Source organism: Rhinopithecus bieti, unplaced genomic scaffold (assembly GCF_001698545.2).
Source record: "Rhinopithecus bieti isolate Rb0 unplaced genomic scaffold, ASM169854v2 scaffold_3040, whole genome shotgun sequence".
In the NCBI taxonomy this organism is placed as follows: Eukaryota; Metazoa; Chordata; class Mammalia; order Primates; family Cercopithecidae; genus Rhinopithecus; species Rhinopithecus bieti.
The window spans coordinates 8,465,326-8,486,578 of NW_016804657.1; the positions used below are offsets into that span (position 1 = coordinate 8,465,326).

Sequence of the window (21,253 nt, forward strand, 5' to 3'; positions counted from 1 at the left end):
TCTTTTCTCTTCCCTACACCGGGAATGTAGTATAATATAATATAGAGAATAAGGAGTCTTGAAACTCATTCTAACCCTAGCTCAGTCACAAATTTGCTGTATGATTTTAGATGTCACTTGAACAGGTTTCAGTTTCCTTAGGTAAAATGAGGGTTATTGCAGGTGATTCACCTTTTAAATCTTAAAATCTATGAAATTCTGTTTATTTTTCAAGACCATTCCTTACATAAAGCTTTCTCCATTGCTTTGTGTTAATTCCTTCCTACTCTTAATTTCTTTAAACTTTTTATATCAAAATTAAATTTTCCATTTACAGTGGAGTCATATTATTGTCCCTTATCTCAAGTACCTCGGTACCCAGGAGTGCAGCGGGTGTTTCAAACAATTTATTTCTCCTCCTTCAAAGCTTTGTTTCTTTGAAGCTTGTGCCATCAGACTGTATTAGTTACTACTTCTCCAAGTGATTTTCATTTACTGACCACTCTCGATCATTGCCTTTATTCACTGGTGATTTTAACACCTGAGAGGGTCTCCCACTTTCTTTCCTGATGACATCACCTGGATGATCTATCCAACACCCTGTCTTATCTGATTCTTGATCACACCGTTTCTTCATCTTTTCCACCTCACAATCTCATGGCCACTTTTTTTACCTTGCCAACCCCGATAATATTACCATTTCAAACTCTGTTTCCAGCACCCTTTCTGGATTACCACCTCCTATTCTTCTAGCTTATTATTCTGCCATATCCAGCAGGCAATTATTTGACCTCACTGAGGTCTCTCACCAACACTACCACCTTACACAAGCAGTCCCTCCCTTCTTGTTTTGCTTTCCTGCTTACCTGGAATAGATTTGATGTTCTATCATTATATCCACTCCTTTGCAATCAGACTGGAATTCCCTCATCCATCTTCCCCATACCAAACCTATCAACCTGCCTGCAAATGTATCCCTACTCTCTCTCTTCTCTCCTGTCACTATGGAGGAGGTGACCCTATTCATATCTAAGGTTAATTCTGTCACTCAAGGCTTTCCCCAGATGCCATGTTCTTCCATCTTCTTTAGGATCATGCGGTCTTGCACCTTAGGTGCCCCTTTCTCTGGCATCATCAGGCTCTCTCTGGTGTGGAATTATCATCATTTGCAAAACAAATAGGCTCTAGTATGCCTAATCTTTAGAAAAATATCTCTTCCTTGACTACATATTCCTCTTTTATCTGCAACCCCATTTCTTTAGTCTTTTAAGCAAAACTCTAGGGTAAAGCTGTGTAGTCTTGTGCTGCCACCATTCTATTACCCACTTCACTTAGGCTTCAATCCCCTCCATGCTCTGAAACTGCCCTTGTTAAGTTCACCAGTGATCTCCATCTTGTTCAAGCCCATCTTCCTTCCTCATCTTGCTTGACCTTTCAGGGGCATTTGATACACTCAAAACACTCAGTGATTTCACACTCCTGTTATTCTGCTACCTTACTGGCTGCTACCCCTTTCCCTTTCCCTTTCCCTTTCCCTTTCCCTTTCCCTTTCCCTTTTCTTTTCTTTTCTTTTCTAAGGAGTTTTGCTCTTGTTGCCCAGGCTGCAGTGCAATGGCGTTATCTCGGCTCACTGCAACCTCTACCTCCTGGGCTCGAGTGATTCTCCTGCCTCAGCCTCCCGAGTAGCTGGGATTACAGGTGTGTGCCACCATGCTTGGCTAATTTTTTGTATTTTTAGTAGAAACAGGATTTACCATGGTAGCCAGGCTGTTCTCAAACTCCTGATCTCAGAGATCCACCTGCCTCGGCCTCCCTAAGTGCTGGGATTACAGGCATGAGCCACTGTGCCTGGCCTACTGGCTTCTTTTTAATGGCCTTTACTGGCTCTTCCTCTGCCTGACCTTTACCTTCTAGAGTTTGCCTCAGGACAGCCATTCTCAAGGCATGAACCTATATCAGCAACATCAGTGCCACGTGCGAACTCATCAAAACTACAAATTCTCAGCCTCACAATCGGTTTAACCCAAGAATCATTCTTGATTCCTTTTTTTGTCTCACTCCTGCATCCTCTTGAGCAGCAAATTCTATTGGCTCCACCCTCATGATATAGTTCCTATTAATTTCCTTCTCACCATTCCCACTTCGCCCACTATAGCCCAGGTCTTTAGCAACTCTCACATGTGCCACTTCTCTTCTTCCTTGCTTGCTCTTTATCTCACTCCTCCCTTTCCTTGCCACGAGTGGTTATCCTCACAGAGTGATCTTTTAAAAATAAAAGTTAGCCATGTAACTACACTGCTCAAAACCTTCCACTGATGTTAGAATAAAACTGCACTGAGAAGTACTACATGATCTCATCTCTGGCCCTCTGTCTGAGCTCATCTCCTTCTGCTTTTTCCTTCGCTCATTTTGTTCTAGCTACATGCCTCCTTAATGTTTCTTCCCCTCAGGACCTTCATACTTGCTATTCTCACTACATGAATTATTCCTCTCTCCTAATTTTTGCAGGGCTAACTCCTTCTTGTACTTGTCTCAACTCAACTATATTTTCACAGAGAGGCCTTCTAATCTCCTAATGGAATGTTGTCCCTCTCCCCAAGTCACTCTCCATACATTGTACTGTTTTATTATGTCATAATATTTATTACAACCTGAATTTATCTGAGTTATTTATTTGTTTACATATTGTCTACATTTGCCCATAATATGAGAGGAGTCTAGCTCCATCAGATATGGTCTCATCACTGTTGTATATCCATGCCTAGAACAATGTCTAGCACACAGTAGGCACTGAGTAATTATCCACTGAACGAATAAAACTTGTAGGAGAGAAGTTTAAGTTAGAAATGCAAAAGTCTTGTATGGGGTAAATCCTTTTTCTTTTTTCTTTTTCTTTTTTTTAAGACAGAGTCTCACTCTGTTGCCTAGGCTGGAGTGCAGTGGCACGATCTCAGCTCATTGGAACCTCTGCCTCCCAGATTCAAGCAATTCTCTGCCTCATCCTCCCCAGTAGCTAGCATTACAGGCACGTGCCACCATGCCCAGCTAATTTTTGTATTTTTAGTAGATACAGGGTTTCACCACATTGGCCAGTGGTCTTGCACTCCCGACCTCAAGTGATCTGCCTGCCTCGGCCTCCCAAAGTGCTGGGATTACAGGCATGAGCCACAGTGCCTGGCCAGGTAAATCTTTTAATTCACCCTTAAATGTGGCAAAATACTTGCTCTATAAGAGATAACTGAAACCCATCCGTAGATTCCCATCGCACATTCAGCATGGAACATGCCCACAGGAACCAAGTGGTGGCAAAATTATCTACACAATGCGAATTACTCTCTCTATCTCTCTTTTGTGACCAACTATATTTAGTTGAATTATCTTAGCGAAATCGGCATAATGTGACTCCATTGTAACTAGATATTATCCTGTATTATTCTGTATTTCAATTTCTGCTAGTCCAGTAAGATTATGTGCTATGTAAGATAGAGACTACATCTTATGTTTTTCTTCTAGCACCTGCAGGACCAAGAAAGTACTGAGACAACAGGTAAATCTAAGTACCAAATTTTTGACTACTCGAGAGAAGCTGTCAGGTGTTGTCTGATCTTCAATAAATCATACAAGTTCTTAGATAATTAAAAGGGAAAATTAGTAAAATGAAATAAAATAACATCAAAAAAGTATTACTTTATGTTTCTTTCCTTCAATCTGGAACTTTCAGTCATTCTCAAAAATGTTATTTAAGATACTTTGATGTACTAAGAAGCTTTGCAAAGCTGCGTAGCCCCAGGATCTGTGACCCTCTCAAATTTTTTCTGTAACTCTCAACCACGCTTCCTAGTGCCATCTCCCGTATGCCAAAAAGGCATAATGTTCAGTTTCAAGAAACAATAAGATAAAAAAAATGACTGCCATACCTTCAGGAGATTTTGTTAAATTTTCAGTTTGGTTCTGAGCAGTGAAATCCTTCTTAGCCGCAGAAATCTCTGGTTTTGGAAGGCTAGCCACACTTGAGGACTTCTGTTCTGAAACCTTACGTGGCTCGAAATCTAGAAAACCCGAAATGAACCTTACAAAGTGATATTTTGTACAATGATATAATGACTACTAATGTTTGTATGAACAAACATTGAACAAGGTGTTTTACAATGAACAAGGTACCTTTTCTCCCACTCTCTTTAGAAAGACTAAATATAAGAAAGCCATTAAGAGGCAGGGATTCTTATAATATGATATAATGTTTGCCATTAACAAACAGGAAGGTATATGCAAAGTTCACACTCCCTAGGAGCTAGCTGATTCTTTATGGGTATTATGACCAAATAGTAGTTGTCACCTTGTTGTTTTATGTAGAAGAGGCCAAGTAATTTGATTCTACTTTTACCTGGCAATGGCAACTGAGATGTGATTTTTTTTTAAAGTTTCCAAACTTAAATTCATTCATTACTGTGAAAACGTAGCTCTTTGTTAAATGTATCTCTTTAAGAAATAGGTACAATAGGAAACAAATTTTAAAGAAATCTATTTAGGATTGAGGAGGCAAATACATTTCAATCTGTGTCTGTGCCAACCCCGGTTGAATAGTCCTGGCTGCTTCAAGCACTGTGCGGAAAAGACTTCCGCAGTCTCACTCCATTTCAAGAGGAGAATAAGCAGTGCTTGGTTCATGTTGACTGCCCAGGCTGCAGGAGGTCTGAGAGGCAGCATAAGAGCCACCAATTTCTGATCCCTGATTTCTCACCATCACATTTATACATCATTGTTTCAGCTTAATCTTTGGTTTACCAACTCTGTCGTAAATAGACGTTTCTATTGGCTGTGTTCATTATAGACAGCTGAACTTCAAGTATCATATTGTACAGTAGAAAATTCCTCTATCTGGGTATTTTAACTACTCAGCTTACCAGAGAGAAACACTAAATTTTATTTCATCCCTAAATTCTTCAGCATGCAGCTCCTGAAAATGAAGACATTCTCCTACATATTCACAGCACCATCATCATACCCCAGAAATTAGCAGTAATTTAACAATGTCCTCTCTTACACAGTCTCCTAATCAAACTTGTGCAGTTTCTCCAAAATATCTTTTACAGCTGTTTTTTCCTCAATCAAGGATCTAATCAAAGCTTAGGTTTCACATTAGTTTTTATATCACTTTCATCTGTTTCAGTTTAGAACAATCATCCTATCTTTTTTGTTTTAATGACATTGATTTTTGAAGAGGCTAGGCTGATAGTCTTATAGAATGTCTACATTTTAGTAGATATTTGTCTCTGTTTCCTCTTGATTAGATTCTGGTTAAGCATTTTTGGCAAGAATTCTCTATAGGATTGTATTAGTCGGTTTTCACACTGCTTATAAAGACATATCCAAGACTGGGTATGTCTATAGGAAAAGGTTTAATGGACTCACAGTTCCACATAGCTGGGGAGGCCTCACAATCACGGTGGAAGGCAAGGAGGAGCAAGTCATGTCTTACATAAATGGCAGCAGGAAAATAGACAGCGAGCTTGTGCAGGGGAACTCCCCCTTATAAACCCATCAGATCTCATGAGACTTATTCACTATCACGAGAACAACACCGGAAAGACCTGCCCCCATGATTCAATTACCTCCCACCAGGTACCTCCCACAATACTCGGGAATTCAAGATGAGGTTTGGGTGGGGACAAAGCCAGACCATATCAAGAATCTATGCACTTTGTGTTGCATTACATGAGAACTTACTCACTGCTAGGTTGTCTCATTGTTGGTAGGAGTTTGATGACTTAGTTAAGGTAGAAAATGCTCAATGTCTCCATTGTAAAGATACATTTTCCTCCTTATAATTTGTAAGTAATATGTGGGTTGATATTTTGAGACCTTATGAATGTCTTGTTCCCCAATGAACTTTCATTACTCCCCTGCTTTTTAAATTAGTCGGGTCTCCTAAATGCATTTAGGCCAAGTTTAAGCATACAGGATGAAAACAAAATGTTATTTACATCTTAGTTTTCTCATATAACTCAGCCAGATCTGTAATATGCACGTCACTGTAGGCTATGTCATCAGCTATCACTGGTTATGTCCTAAGAGGCCGCTGTTAGGTATTATTCAGTTATGGACATTTAATCAGAGTATGTGCTATGCTAACATATTACCTAGATTAAGATCAGATGTATCTTGAACAGCCATTTCATTTGCATCTTCGTTTTTCTTTGTAAAAGGAGGCAGTTTTTTGGAAAGACTGTCCAGATGATTAAACTGAAAGGAAAAAAAGACTTATTTTATACTTATACATGGCTGAAATTCAACTGTTACAAATATGTTAAATTGATAAGCAATAATGAAAACATATTTTTAATGCCCTGAAAATAAAGTTTACAAACTAAAATTCTATAGGAGACTGATTAACCCAATTCTAGCTTTGTTAACTAGTCATAATTTCCCATAATTTCTTCTGAAATTTTCATAGAAATGCAGGGTGTTCTGAACACATGAAAATATTCGCTTTGCTTCAGGGTTTTAATGAACTTTTGGTCAGTGAGGGGAAGGTCAGGGTTGTGGTCCTACAGTTAGGCTGAAATAGAACAGGAGAAGAGCGTTCTCCCTCCCTGAGCTTCCAAGAACTCACAATCTCTTAGTGCTATCTTAGCAGCTGATGGGTGAGGACATTTTAACTGAATAAAAACTTCAAAATGGGTTATCAGAGGAGGGTCAATGATAGGAAAGATTCTGCCTAAAAAGGCTTAACATAGATGGGAGAGAGTAATTAATAGAGAGACTGAAAGGCAGGATCTGGGAGTGAGAGTAATACATTGCAGAGAACTTCTACTTAGGTGCAAGACCTGAAATTAGTCTTCCCTATCACATGCTTGTGAGAATATGGATTTGAAGGGTACAGGTTAGTCAGTCAGGTCGATGCAGGAAAGAATTAAACAGCATCAGGAAAGATAGATTACATAATAACATATGCAATATATCAACTTCTATAAAAACTTTTATTAGATTATTGTTCATTATAGTCAATTACCTGAGACTGATATAACTGGTTCAATTCAGACTTAAAAAAGGGTGGTATTATGCGGTTCTTAATATCCATTAGATAATTTTGTGTTGTCTCAATTTCCTTCCTGGTTGATGTTTCCATAATGATGCAAAAGAAGACATAGAACATTTTAAAGTTATTTGTTTGTGCTTTAGCTCTAAATCCCACAACAATGAATGCAATCACTGACAATAAAACTGATAAGAATTAATTTGTTAGATACTTTTTGTCAACTTGTTTTGGTTCATTCTCTCTTCTTTTAGAATCAGTCACATTTCTTACTTCAAAAATCAGACTCTCATGTAAGATAGGAAATAATGATACCGGGTGTTAGTTTGATTTTGTAGTTGGTCTCAAAAGGCTAAAAACCACACAGCCCTGTAATGGTTAAACTTCTTGAGGTTTTTCAATTCTCTGAGGTTTAAATGACAGCTAGAGTCTACTGGTTTTCATAATTTCAGTAGCAGTAGTAACAAAAAAAACTTAAACCAAAAACAAAATCTTGAGGCATGATTTGTGACTAATGTGGTCAGTGGTTATAGAGTTAAATGAAAGCAATCGTGATAGTCCTGTTTTCCAATACCAGAACCCCTATGTTGGGGAGACATTATGTAGGGAAAGCCAATGAGATGTAAACGGAAGTCATTGGGTAAGTCCAGGAGCTTTTAGAGAGGGCTGACTCAGCTGGGAGACTTTTCCTTGTCCTTGCCTCATGTCTTTCCCAACTTCCTGAAATATGAATGTAATGCCCGGGGCTGCAGCAATCCTTTTGCAACTATGAAGTAAGCTTGAGAATGAAAATGATGTACTAAGAATGATGGAACAGATAAAAAGAAGGAATCTGAATTCCTGATGATGTTGTGGTGCTTCCTACCATGAACTGCCCATCTCTGACTTCTTTCACATTAGGAAAATAAGCCCCTTTTTAATATGAGCACTGATTTGGAGGTTGTCTGTTAAATGTAGCTGAACTAAATCCTCCCTGAAATAGTTTTCATTTTTAAGTGCTTATTGCACTTAAAAAACTTAAGTTTTGCAAAATATTTTACATTTAATCTTACAATAACCCTGTGAGTTACTACTTTTGTCCTCATTTTATGAGTTGAAAAACCAAAGTATAGAGAAGTTAAGTAACCTATTCCAAATCACATTACCAATAAAGGGTGGAATCTAAATTAAAACCCAGGTTGCTTGCCTCCAAACCCATGATCTTGACAACTGCACGTGCTAGTCAGCTGTCAGTCCCCCAGTGTGAGAGCTAAAAGAGACCTGCTATGCGTCTGCTATGGACTGCTATTTGGCAGTCCAATTAGCCTCCATTTATTGATGAGCAAACTGAACTCCTGAAGTAAAAGTTACTGAAGTGAAACAAGCAGCCAGTATCAGACATTCTGTAAGTAATCAAATTGTAACTGATTGGATCTGTGACCAGTGCTCTTATACTAGTTGACCTGTCTGGAAATACCAGACAGGCATGATCAAAATACAACCTTACTTCAACTTTCACTTCCCGTTAAAAGTTTCTTATCTCTACTGAGTCACTGGATTCACTCACCGATCTATGGCAGTCTGGTTGCTGCCCACCACTCTCTTAAACTTATTCTCACAAAAGAAACTAATCAACCTTGTAACTGATAAACCCAAATTTCTTTTTTCGTTCCCATTTCTGACTCTTCTACATCATCTGACATTTGCTGACCAGCTTCTATTTCCTTGAAACTTGCTCTTTCCTCGACCCAGGTCATTTTCCACATTGCCAACACTTGTCTTTCTGTGACACTCATCTAATTATATGCTTCACTCTTCTTCTTCAAAAAACTGTCACTGGCTTGCCATTATATACCTATAAGTTAAAACCTGGAATTGTTAATGTTTCAAAATTTAAACAATTTGTATAGGTAATACAAGCATATGTACACAGTTTAATGAACACTCAAGAGTACATAATAATGAAGTCTCTATCTCATCCTGTCCCCCATCTCTTAATCTCCTTCCTCTCAGGCAATCATGGTCTCTTGGAGAAGCTTTTAGGGATATTCTGATAATAATGGGCTTCAGGGCACACTACCTTAAAATATGGCAGCTTGACACACTGAATATTTTCAGCTGAAGGAATGTGAGACAATGGCAGAAGCAGGAAGGTTACTCTCACCTTCCCTCTGCCCTTTCTCCCTGAAGCAGGACATAAAATCTAGAAAGGATTTTCTGACCTTCCCCTGAAGCAGCTCATAAGACCCTCTTATGAGAGATACCCTTGCAATACCTGCAGGAAAGGAGCATCCTTATCTCTGAAGACACAGATGCACAGAGAGGAATATGAGCAACAGACCTTGCCTCAGTCCCCCAGCTTATTACCATTAGATTGTGCTTTTTTGCCCTATCATATTTCTCCATGAGTGTCCATTCTTCATCAAACCTAGCATAAAGACACTCAGGTATAGCCATTTATTTGAGTCTTCATTTCCTTATGAAGACTGTCATGTCATGCAAAACTTAAGCTATCCTCCCTGCAGACAGTATATCCCTTCTAGTTTGACCTTGAATAGGGGAGGTGACCCATGAGGCTTAAAGTCTTATCTCAGCACTCCCCTAACACATTTCACAAGACAACCCTGACATGTTTATGAAGAAACATATTAATCCTGAAGTCATCCTGAAGAGGAGCCATGCAAATGTGTACAATAGATAGTATCATATGTACTGCTACATGCTCAACAAATATATCCGGCTTCTTTTCTCTATGACAAAAGAGCTGGAGTTGAAATCCCCACCTAGGACTAAAAGGAAACCAAACCATATAATGCTTAGAGCACATTCCTCCTGTGAATTATAAGAACCTTGAAAGTTTATGATTGTGTTCTGCATTAAGTTCCAGAATATTTATTGGTATATTAGAATCGCCAAAAGCACAGAGAAGGCCTGGACAGCTTTCTTGCTTAGGAGAGGAAGAGGATCTATCTAATGGTCAAATGGGTTTCCTCAAGAGACAGTGGTGTCGTCACATAAACCTGAATGACCACTTGGTAGACATGTTGCAGAAGAGAGTCAAAGAACATCTGGGTGCCTGGTAGGACATTTTGGCCTATCCCATTCTCAGAGTCTATTACTCTGGGCTCTTTCAGGTGCTTATGTGCATTTTGGGGTAGAATTACCTCGTTTTGTCTATCTTTTCTTTCCAGCGTTTTGAGGATGCTGTGTGCCTATGTGAAAGGAAAGGAAAGTATGGTGAAAAGGGGCAATGATTTCAGCTTAAAAACAAAACCAAAAACCCTCACCACTATATGATGAATTGTTAATAGTATGGGAAATGAAGGGCTGTGAATTCATTGATGTAGCCACCAAAAGTTATAGCACCTGCATATTCCATTTCCTCACTCACTGCATGCCTAATACTAATTAGAACACATTATTGGATTAACTTACCTCCATTTCTTTTCAAAGAAATCTTTCTTAAATGTGTCTGGTGGACATTCTGGAGGCGTAGCCAAAGATTGCTTGAATAAATCAGTTAGGTGAGCTGCAACTTTAAACACAGACGTATTTAACTTTTATCCCCACTTCTTTATAGGACAACACACAATCAGTACACAATTACTCATTTGAGATACCTGTTAAGAGACTATATTTAATCTATCAAGAGTTTACTAGGATTTGCATGACCAAGTTGTAAAACAACAGTAAACTAGACTACTTTTATGAAATATCCTACCAGAAAACATGGAACTTATAGTCAAAATGTAAAATGCAGTGATATCTCCTTTATCCCGTATTATTAGGGGAAGTGGTGTTCTGCTTAACTGAATTTCCTCATATCTGAGGCAGCAAACCTTAAAACAAATTAACCATGATATTGAAATTGTTTTTCTGAATATTTTCCTGCTTCCTGAATCTAAGAACATGAATATAAGACAATGGTTGTTCAACAATGTAGACAGCAATTCTCAGTTTATTCACAAAACATGATATCGGTGGGATGTCAACGGGAGATTAAAAAAAGGAAAATATTTTCATGTTTCATGGTTATATGAGCTTGGGAAACACTGATTTATACAAGGTTAAATAGGTTTCACTACTTTTCTGCATCTTTAATTAATTAATGTACATGTGACTCTAAGAAAATAAGACCATATGAAGCATTATACAAACTTATTTTAACATGAAACTCATTTTTGGTGGGGCCTTCTCATAGATGAGTGTTTTAGGAAATACTATGGGGGAATGTTGATTTAGGATCATTTAAATTAATATGTCACAGACAGCTATAAGTATGCAACGACTGTTTATTTCCTGGAACTGTTTGTTTAAAAAAATATGTTAGTTTTTACTTTTGGAAAACCTATGTGTTTTCCTTGTTGTGCCTGTTCACTTGTCCCAGAGGTTAAAAATTCAAAAGCTACAAGGTAGCGTTGCCAGATAAAGTATAGGGACCCTGGTTAAATTTGAATTTCAAATAAACAACTTTTTAGTATAAGTATATCCCAGGCTTCCGGGGACACACTGTGTCTTAGCCTGCTTTGTGTTGCTCTAAAATAATACCTGAAGCTGTGTAATTCATAAAGGAATTTGGCTCACAATTCTTCAGGCTGTACAAGAAGCATGGTGCTGGCATCTGCTTCTGGTGAGGGGGTTAGGCTACTTCCACTCATGGCAGTGGGGGAAGGGGAGCTGGTATGTATAGATATCACATCATGAAAAAGGAAGCAACAGAGAGAGGCGAGATTCCAGCCTCATTTTACCAACCAGTTCTCATGGCAACTAATAGAGTGGAAATTCACTCACCTCACCAAGAGGCAGAAGGTACCAAGCCATTCATGAGGGATCCACCCTAACGACCCAAATGCCTCCCATTAGGCCCCACCTCCCTCTAACATTTGGGATCAAATTTCTTTTCTTTTCTTTTTTTTGGAGACAGGGTCTTGTGCTGTTGCCCAGGCTGGAGTGCAGTGGCATGATCACTGCTCATTGCAATCACCACATACCAGGCGAAAGATATCCTCCCGCCTCAGCCTCCAGAGTAGTTGGGACCGCAGGCATGCACCACCACACCCGACTAATTTTTTTTTGTATTTTCTGTAGAGATGGGGTTTCACCATGTTGCCCAGACTGGTCTCCAACTCCTGGTCTCAAGAGATCCACTCACTTTGGCCTCCCGAAGTGCTAGGATTACAGGCAAGAGCCACCAGTCCCGGCCTGGGGATCAAATTTCAGCATGCGATTTAAAGGGGTCAAATATCCAAACTATAGTGTACTTATACTAAAAAAAATTATTATTTGTCGTTCATCTAAAATTTAACTAGGCCTTCTCTATTTTTATTCACTAAATTTGGCCACCTAACTACAGGAGTTGTCCAGGGTAAAAAGTGACCACAGACTATAGGGACAGGGAGACATAAGGGGTTGTGATGGACTCCTGTTATGCTCGTTCTAAAGAAGCAGCTGACAATTATCTTCAGCCAAATTTACTATGTAATAATGTGAGATTTCAAGAGGAAAAAGTCTGGATAAACAACAACAACAACAACAACAAAAACAACTGTACAAGCCCACATTGTGGAGGATACTCAGAACCTATCTGTGGGATGAATGAAGCTCATGGCTGCCAGTTTATGATTTTTGCCATATGGCCAACAAAACAAAACCCCATCAAATTCTCTACTGCTTGCTTGCTGTGAGCTATGAAACCATCTAGCCACATTTGTTAGGGCTGTGTACATATACCCCCCAAATGAATACTCTTTGAATGAGATCTAAGAGTAAACTACTTGCACTACATACAGTGTAAAACAGTACAAGGCTTTGTTGATAACAGTGTAGTTGCTCAAAAGTTCTGTGTGTGGGAGGGCGGGCTGTTGGTTGGTTGACTGTTTCCTTCCTATATCTTCATTATAGCTGAGGCTAACATAAAAGTCAAATGTCAACATTTTTCACTTAATGGGTGAAAGTTAAAGATGAATGAGAGAAAATCATGGTTTTCTAGGATCTCAAAGCTCAGGCAGAACAATACATGCAGGATGATTTACAAAAATAAACCACCACAACATAACATGGCTAATATAAGAATGGAGATATGTACATGGTGTCTTGTTATCAGATAAGAGAATGACTGATAAGTGTATTTAAGATGATTCCTTTGAAATTTGTAAATACACTGCAGAAGACTACTAAATGCAACTCACCTTCAGTAACATGACTTTTTGTAGTTTCCTCCATTTTAGGGAAAGACTGAAATGAAGATAGAATTACTTAATGGTGATGATTATATTACTTACAAGACTTACTTTGTTTAGAAACATTCTCTCAAGTTGATCTTTTGTAAAATTACTATAACATGATTAGTTTAAAATACTGATATAAAATTAATTTTGTAGGTCATTCCTTCCAATTAACTAATGTCTAAAAATGCAAATGATTTTAAGTTGTAAAAATTTTCCTATTTCTTCTTCTTTTCTATTTCCATTCTCATTCATATTTCAATAAATATCAACTTTCTTCTGAAGGACAACAAAAGTTTTATTTAAGGGCCTTTTTCCAGGAAAAATTATTATGAAAGGAAGAGCCTAAAATGTATTTGGAAAATGCAATATATAGAGAAATGGATTGCCACAAAAACTGAAAATTATGAGGAGAGAGCAAATACTTCATGGGAGTGGCAGAAGCAGTTATTTCTTACGATATTTTGTCTTGAAACATTTAATATTGAAACAATAGTAAGAAGACGGGTATACAAGGCATTTTCTCACCATAACCAGCTTGAGGAGATCAGCAGCATTGCCTCTCTCCTCCTCAGTTCTGGAATCTTTAACCATCATTTCCTGCAGCTCATCTTCTTTCTTCAGAATATGGTTTATGTAATCCTAAATCAGCAGAATAAAATAAATAGACAAAAACTGGGAATTAGGTAGAGAGAGATACAAAAATGGTCATCAACTTGAAATATTACAAAAAATGAAGAATACATAGGTTTACAATGCTCAAGAACTGTTTACTAGTCAAACAATATGAAAAGATTTTTTCTTAATATGTTAACAGGAAAAACCTGAAGAGTGCAAAAGCACAGCTTTAAGGGCCACAGGCTAGAACTGCATGGGGGCCTCAGAGAGGCCCTGTTTCTAACTCTGCACTTAAGTGTCCTCATCAATAAAATGGACAGAGTTGGGTTAGGTAACGTCTAGGATCCTTTCAGGTATAGTTTTTTAATTTTATCTGTAAATGGAATTTGCCTAGTTCATCTTTGCTTCCAAGAGAAATGTACTTTATTTTTTTCATAAGTATTTGATCCATTTCCATAACTAATAATACCCTGCTCTGTGCCAGGTGCTGGGCATATAACCATAAACAAAACACATACAATCCCTGTACTGAGGGAGTAAACAAACTTGAGATGTTATAGACATGATCATACAATTAACTATATATTTACAAATTTTAGACCACTTCCAAAGCCTTTTCCTCCATGGACAAATATATTACTATGTGGTTCTATCTATCCAGTGGTCACTATATCAGTTTTCTATATAGTGACAAAGATGGAGGGCTCTATGTAGTAATCACTTACAAAAAAATCTTACTTTTTCAATGTCTTTGGGCTTCTTAATAATTTCTACACTTTATGGGAACGATTAAATATTTTCTACTTCTCAACCTTCTACTCTGAAAGACTGACATCCTTGTGTTGCACTAGATAAATATTGGTAGAATTACATAATTTCAGGTTTCTTAGGAAACCAAGAGCAACGATTGCTCTGTTTCTGATTCTTTTGGGTCAGGTTACTTAGATTCCATTACCTTGAGGGAAACCTGCAGCCTCAGTTTCACCTCATTCTTTATGACCTCATGCTGAATGAACTGGCGCATCTGTAGCACACTGGGGCTCTTGAGTATGGCACCCGGGGCACTCACTAGCTGTTTGGACTCAATGCAAAGGCCTTTCCAAATCTGAGTGCCAAACGGAGGTCCTGGAGTTTTTTTCTGTTAACAAAACAAAGCAATAAAACCACCAAAGAAATCACAATGTTCTCACATTCAGATTTTTTAACTGTTCATTTATTATGTAGATATCATAATAACTTTTTAGGGACACAGTCGTGAAAAAAATCCTTAACCTCAAAAAGTTCTGCAAATATAAGGAAAATCAATAACAGAACTGGGCATGCTTTCCTCTTTATTTATGTTACCAAGATACTGGATATTTAAAAATCCTGTTGCATAGTGTCCTGGGTAGGATGTAGAAGAATGCTAAGCAATGTAATAGCAGCCTAGCTTATGAGAAATGGATGTGGCTATTTCTTAGTACCCACAAGTAGATGAAGACATTTGGCACTGAGCAGTCTTTCACTTTCAGGTTCTGTGTTCATTTTGACCTAGAAAGATTCTTTGCAAGAGAAGTAATTCCATAGATCTGGGCCGTCTTTGAGCTTACTCTAGATTAAGCATGCCTCCAGAGTCTGAGGATCTCTGGGGCAGAAAAAGCTACCTGAGAGTAAACTCACACTATATGTTATACTTGTGATTGATTTTCAGGAATGGTGTGCTTTGCTGTCCTCCTATGTCCTCAAGTGTGCTGGATGTGCTTCATTTCAAAAGGCCTGGCCAGTGACAGCCACTTAGGGTCTTTGCAGGCCTGTGCTACTCCTACCAGATGTAGAAGGTCAGAGCATAAGAGTTTCAGGGGATGAGAATAAACTTCCTTCAATAATCTTAGACGTGGCATACCCTTTGTCATCATGTAGTACTTACAATTTGGATATAGCCTTAGTGTGCCATTTGGTGTGACCTCCTCATTTTCAGAGGAGGAAATGGAGACCCAGTGTGACTTGTCCAAGATCCCACATTAATAAGGGGTAGAATTGGGATCAGAATTCAAGTCACCTTCATCTTACCATGTTGACTACAGTCACCAAATTTAACCACAGGGCTAGGAGGTCACTGTAATCTTAAATGTTCATCATCTGTGTTTGCTATTATAAGATTTAGTGTAGGACAGCAAAAATGATCACCATCAAAAACATTATCTCAATTACCAATCTCTGATCATACTATCAATAGCTTCACTGATTTAATTATTTAACACCTGACCATATGTTGGACATGTGACATAAATTGCTTATAAAATGAAATGGTAAATTATGCAAGATGCAGAACTTCATTGATTCTTACCCAAGATATTTTATTCTTAAAAAAATTTAGGTGGAGCTTCTCTTAACTGACATAATTACAATGTTTACTTTCTAACATTGCAATTGCAAATACGCATATAATCCTTCATATTATTCTTAGATGGTCAGTTTGGGCATTTTAATATATGAAGAAAAGAGGGAGAGTAAAAGACCCAAAATTGTGTATTAAAATGAACAAATAACAAATGATAGAAGGAAAGATTTCTGTATGATATAATATCAGTAATTCCATGACAAAGGTGTAACCTGGCTTACTCAGAAAGAATGTTTTCATATTATAGGAAGATGTTCAAGCCTACAATACAGGATAAAAGAAATAAAACTGAAATTAGCTAGCCAGGAGTATTCCTCTAAAATGTTGGAATACTCAGAGTATTCCTCTAACATCTACAAATGTTAGAATCTTCAAATATAAAACTCCTTGAGCACATTAACAATTTACATAAGAATGAAAATACATGAATATATGGGAGGAGACCTAAGACTCTAGTCCACTGCCCTTGGATGGATGTATACACTAATAAAATGACTTTTTAGAAGAAATTATATACCTCAACTGAGGGAAATGTTTCCCATGACCTTGACCGGAGATTAGGAGGGACAATTGTATCTTCCTTTTTTATTAACCATGGTGACGCTTCATGGAAAGGGCGAAGGACTGTGATGGTCAGGGTGCCTGGTTCAAAGAAAGTTGTCAGAAGACCATTACCCATTGAAAGTACTCAGAGCAAATGAAAATGCATTCACTAAATTCAACAAGTTCTTTTTGAATAGCCTTAGACACGAAAGATTAATGAGACACAATGACTATACTTAGAAACCTTATAATCAAATAAGAAGGATGAAGCTTTCAGTCACTGTGACACCTACAGACTGGATTTAGATCACCTGGAAGCATTCATTGACACCTCACTGTTCCTCACCAACCACATACAAGTTCTGTCAGTTCTCCCAATAAAGTTGAGTCCATCTTTTTCTCTCTCTGTGAACCCTGCTTGATGTGCCTTAAAAAGATCCTGCTCTAGACTACAGCAACAACTGACTTTGCCACCTATATATACTCTGTGAGTGAACCTTCCCTTGCAGTCAGGGTGACTGATTATGTTAGTCCATGAGGAAAACTCTTCGTTGCCTTCACATTGCTTGTGAGATAAAAGATGGTCCTTAACATTCTTTTGCCCCTACCTCAACTTGTACTGTTCTTCCCCTCTGTGCTTCAGCTACTTTGCCCTTTTCCCCAACCCATGTTTTCCAATGCTTTATGCTTTCTCCTTTATGTTTTCTTTTCCAAGAAAGCTCTCTCTCTTACCTTAATTAACCACTACCTACTCACTAGCTTTTGGCTCAGGTGTCTTCAGGGAAGCTTTCTGGACTATGTCAGTTTCTTCTGTTAGATTCTCTCAGACCTATGTTCTTTTCCTTCATAGGCCTTATCCCAACTTATAATCATACAGTTGTGTGACTTTATAATTAACAGCTATCTCTCCCAGTAACCTACAAGCTCCATTGAGACAGGGTCCATGCCTGTTTTAGTTCACCATTGTATTCCTAACACCCAGGCAGTGTTTAGTACATGGTGGTTTGCCAAGTAGAGGCTAACTAAATGACTAACAAACCAATGTGAGATAAATTCTTATTCTCCCACAGTTCCATACATGCACCACACTGACTGGGGGTTAGTCAGAGTCCCCCATGTTCCCTATTCACAAAGAGCAAGGTGTATTAATGTCATGCACATGTGCATTGATACACTAAAAGTTGTAAGGGCCCAGAAATGCAGGTATATTTATAAATGTACACAAAATGTATCCCAAAACACAAAGATGAAAACATACACACACACACACATAAACCTAGGCACAGCACATAGGTTTTCTATGCAGATAATATATAGGCTTATATCTGTATTTAGATACACATATTACATATATTGGATGGTTCTTACTTAATGCGATATGTATCTTTAACCTCTGGCAACACACCAATTTCTCTGAAGTTGAGGAAAACAACATAAGTAACGAATGAATATAGCTTATATAACTTATCAGGTATTTCAGGTTGGCATTATAACTCATATATCAATTTCAACAAAGCAACATCTTCAAAATGACAAAAAATGAATTTACAAGAGATATCTCACTGTTCTTTGTTTTTTCTTACCAAGATGAACTCATAAATCAGAACTTTGGTACATACCTGAACACAGATACAAATCTGCTGATAGGAGAAGAGGGATACATACTCAGCTTACGCAGATTGGTGCTCAGATACATCTTGGTATACACCTAAATTCAAGTAGCTATATAAATAAGTTGATATGACTTATTCATATCAACTTATTTCTGCTCTACTTTCCAAAGCAGAGCAGTAAAGTGAGCAAAGTGGAAAAAGTAAGACGACATGAAGACATACTGGATAGTAAGGAGAATGAGAATTGGCGAAGAGACACAGTGCATTCCACACAGTATGGGTCCTCTACCTGGCTGTTCCTGCACTGGCTCTTGGAGAACAACAGTATTTGATTCTTTATATGCCAAAGATAGATATTCTTCTATGTCACTGTCTCGAAGAAGTTCCATTCCTGATCCATCAGCATAAACAACAAAAAACCTATTTGAAGAAATAAAAATATAATCACTTTAAGTATTCAGTTAAAATGCTCCTTGAACTTAGAATTAAAAGTAAAATTATAGTATTATTATTTTACCTGGGGACATGTTCACCATAGATTTGCTGATGATTCTTTTCAAGGTGCATAGAGGATAGACTATCATAGCCCTCAGGTTTTTCATTCAAATCATCTTCCAATTTTTTTTCAGGTAATATAGTTGATATGTTACCATCAGCCATGACCTAAGGCATAAAGTATGTAAGCAACTAAAAGAAAAGAAAGTCATAATGCTTATATTTCCGCTGATCCAATTTGAGAAAACAGATGATTTGGTGGGTTTATTCAGAAAATTGGAGATGTTTATTTGCAAGGTATTGTTTACTAAGTAGAGACTGCATTAATAAAAGTAAAAACCTAGCAGGATAACTCTACTTATAAACGACACCTACAACAGGAACACAGACTGAAACATATTCAGAATGAATAGGATGGGGAGGATACTCAAAACCTCATACTATGAAGATAGGTTCAAAGAATTGGGAATTTAAACATGCAGCAATGGGTACTCACGCAATAGCTGTCTTGAATTATTTGGAAGGACCTTTGCATGGAAGGGGCTTATACTCTGGGATTTCAAACACAGAATTGCGGCTCATGGGTAGAAAACTTAGGGGAACAGATTTAGTATGAAAATGAGAAAAAATGTTCTAGTCCTTTATTACTGTCTAAATATGCCACGAGTCTCTCCAGAAAGGGGTGTGATTCATGCTGCAAGACCACTGAAGGGGATGCCCAAGAGGAGTATCAATGCCCAGAAAAATGCTTGGCCGAGAGGGTTTTGAGCTTTAAGTTTCTACTTCAATTTGTCATAAATTGAAATTTGTCGCTTTGAACTCATGCTGTGAAGAGTTTCAGTTACTTAGCAAAGAAAAAATAAGCTGGATCAGGGCTTATCTACATATCAAAACAAAGTTAGGAATTCTGTTGTATAACTCCAAATCTAAAAAATAACTTCATACCTACTAGCTGATAGACAAAATTTCACTGTTGAATTAGAAGTTAAAAAAAAAAAAAGATAAATGCCTAGAGCAATGGTTGGCAAATCTTTTTTGTCACAGGCACGACAGTAAATATTTTAGAGTTTGAGTTTGCAGGCCATACATTCTCTGTTACAACTACTCAACTCTGCCATTATTATGCAAAGCAGCCATAGACACTATGTAAACAAATGAGCATGACTGTGTTCCAATAAAACTTTATAAAACGACATTGAAATTTGTATTTCCTATAATTTTGTTGTGTCTTCTTTTGTTTTTTCAAAAACCATTTAAGCATATATGAAACCATTTTTAGTTCATGGGCTATAGATAAACAAGTGGCCATTGTCTGCCAGTTCCTGACCTAGAGGTGAGGGGATAGTCGTGGTGTTGAAAGACAAAGAAGCAAACATTTTCTCACATTCTGTAGGTTGTCTGTTTAGTCTGTTGATAATTTCTTTTGCTGTACAGAAGCTTTTTAGTTTAATTAGGTCCCATTTGTCAATTTTTGCTTTTGTTGCAATTGCTTTTGGTGTCTTTGCCATGAAATCTTTGCCAGGGTCTGTGATCAGAAGGGTATTTTCTGGGTTTTCTTCAAGGGTTTTTGTAGTTTAGGTTTTACATGTAAGTCTTGAGACAATTACTGTATATGGAAGGGGTCTAGTTTCAACCTTCTGCATATAGCTAGCCATTTATCCCAGTACCATTTATTGACTAGGGAGTCCTTTCCTCATTGCTTGCTTTTGTTGGTTTTGTTGAAGATGATTGTAGGTATGCAACTTTATTTTTGGGCTCTCTATTCGGTTTCATTGGTCTATGTGTCTGTTTTAGTACTGGTATCATGCTATTTTGGTTATTGTAGCCCTGTAGTATAGCTGAAGTTGGATAATGTGATGCCTCAACCTTTGTTCCTTTTGCTTAGGATTGCTTTGGCTATTGGGCTCCTTTTTTGGTTCCATGTGAATTTTAGAATAGCTTTTTCTAATTCTGTGAAGAATGTCATTGGTACTTTGATAGGAATAGCCTTGAATCTGTAAATTGCTTCGGGCAGTATGGCCATTTTAATAATATTGATTTTTCCTATCCATGATCATGGAATGTTTTCCCATTTGGTTGTGTCATCTCTGATACCTCTTATCGATGTTTTGTACTTCTCAGTGTAGAGACCTTTCACCTCCCTGGTTAGCTGTATTCTGAGGCATTTTATTTTTTGGTGGCTATTATGAATAGGATTATTTTCTTTTTTATTATTATTATACTTTAAGTTCGAGGGTACATGTGCACAACATGCAGTTTGATACATAGGTATACATGTGCCATGTTGGTTTACTGCACCCATCAACTCGTCATTTACATTAGGTATTTCTCCTAATGCTCTCCATCCCCCAGCCCCTACCCCTGACAGGTCCTGGGGTGTGATGCT

General features: G+C 37.8%; 1 protein-coding gene across 1 annotated transcript in view; it reads right to left on the reverse strand.

Annotated features, from left to right (window-relative positions):
- Positions 1-21,253, reverse strand: part of SPAG17 (sperm associated antigen 17) — a 254,064-nt gene that overhangs the window by 28,882 nt on the left and 203,929 nt on the right. Inside the window, 11 exon segments of the mRNA XM_017869833.1 lie at positions 3,897-4,028; positions 6,120-6,222; positions 6,992-7,091; positions 10,159-10,206; positions 10,430-10,529; positions 13,183-13,228; positions 13,747-13,860; positions 14,792-14,974; positions 16,734-16,858; positions 18,662-18,792; positions 18,890-19,035. Coding sequence (XP_017725322.1) covers positions 3,897-4,028; positions 6,120-6,222; positions 6,992-7,091; positions 10,159-10,206; positions 10,430-10,529; positions 13,183-13,228; positions 13,747-13,860; positions 14,792-14,974; positions 16,734-16,858; positions 18,662-18,792; positions 18,890-19,035 — 1,228 coding nt within the window.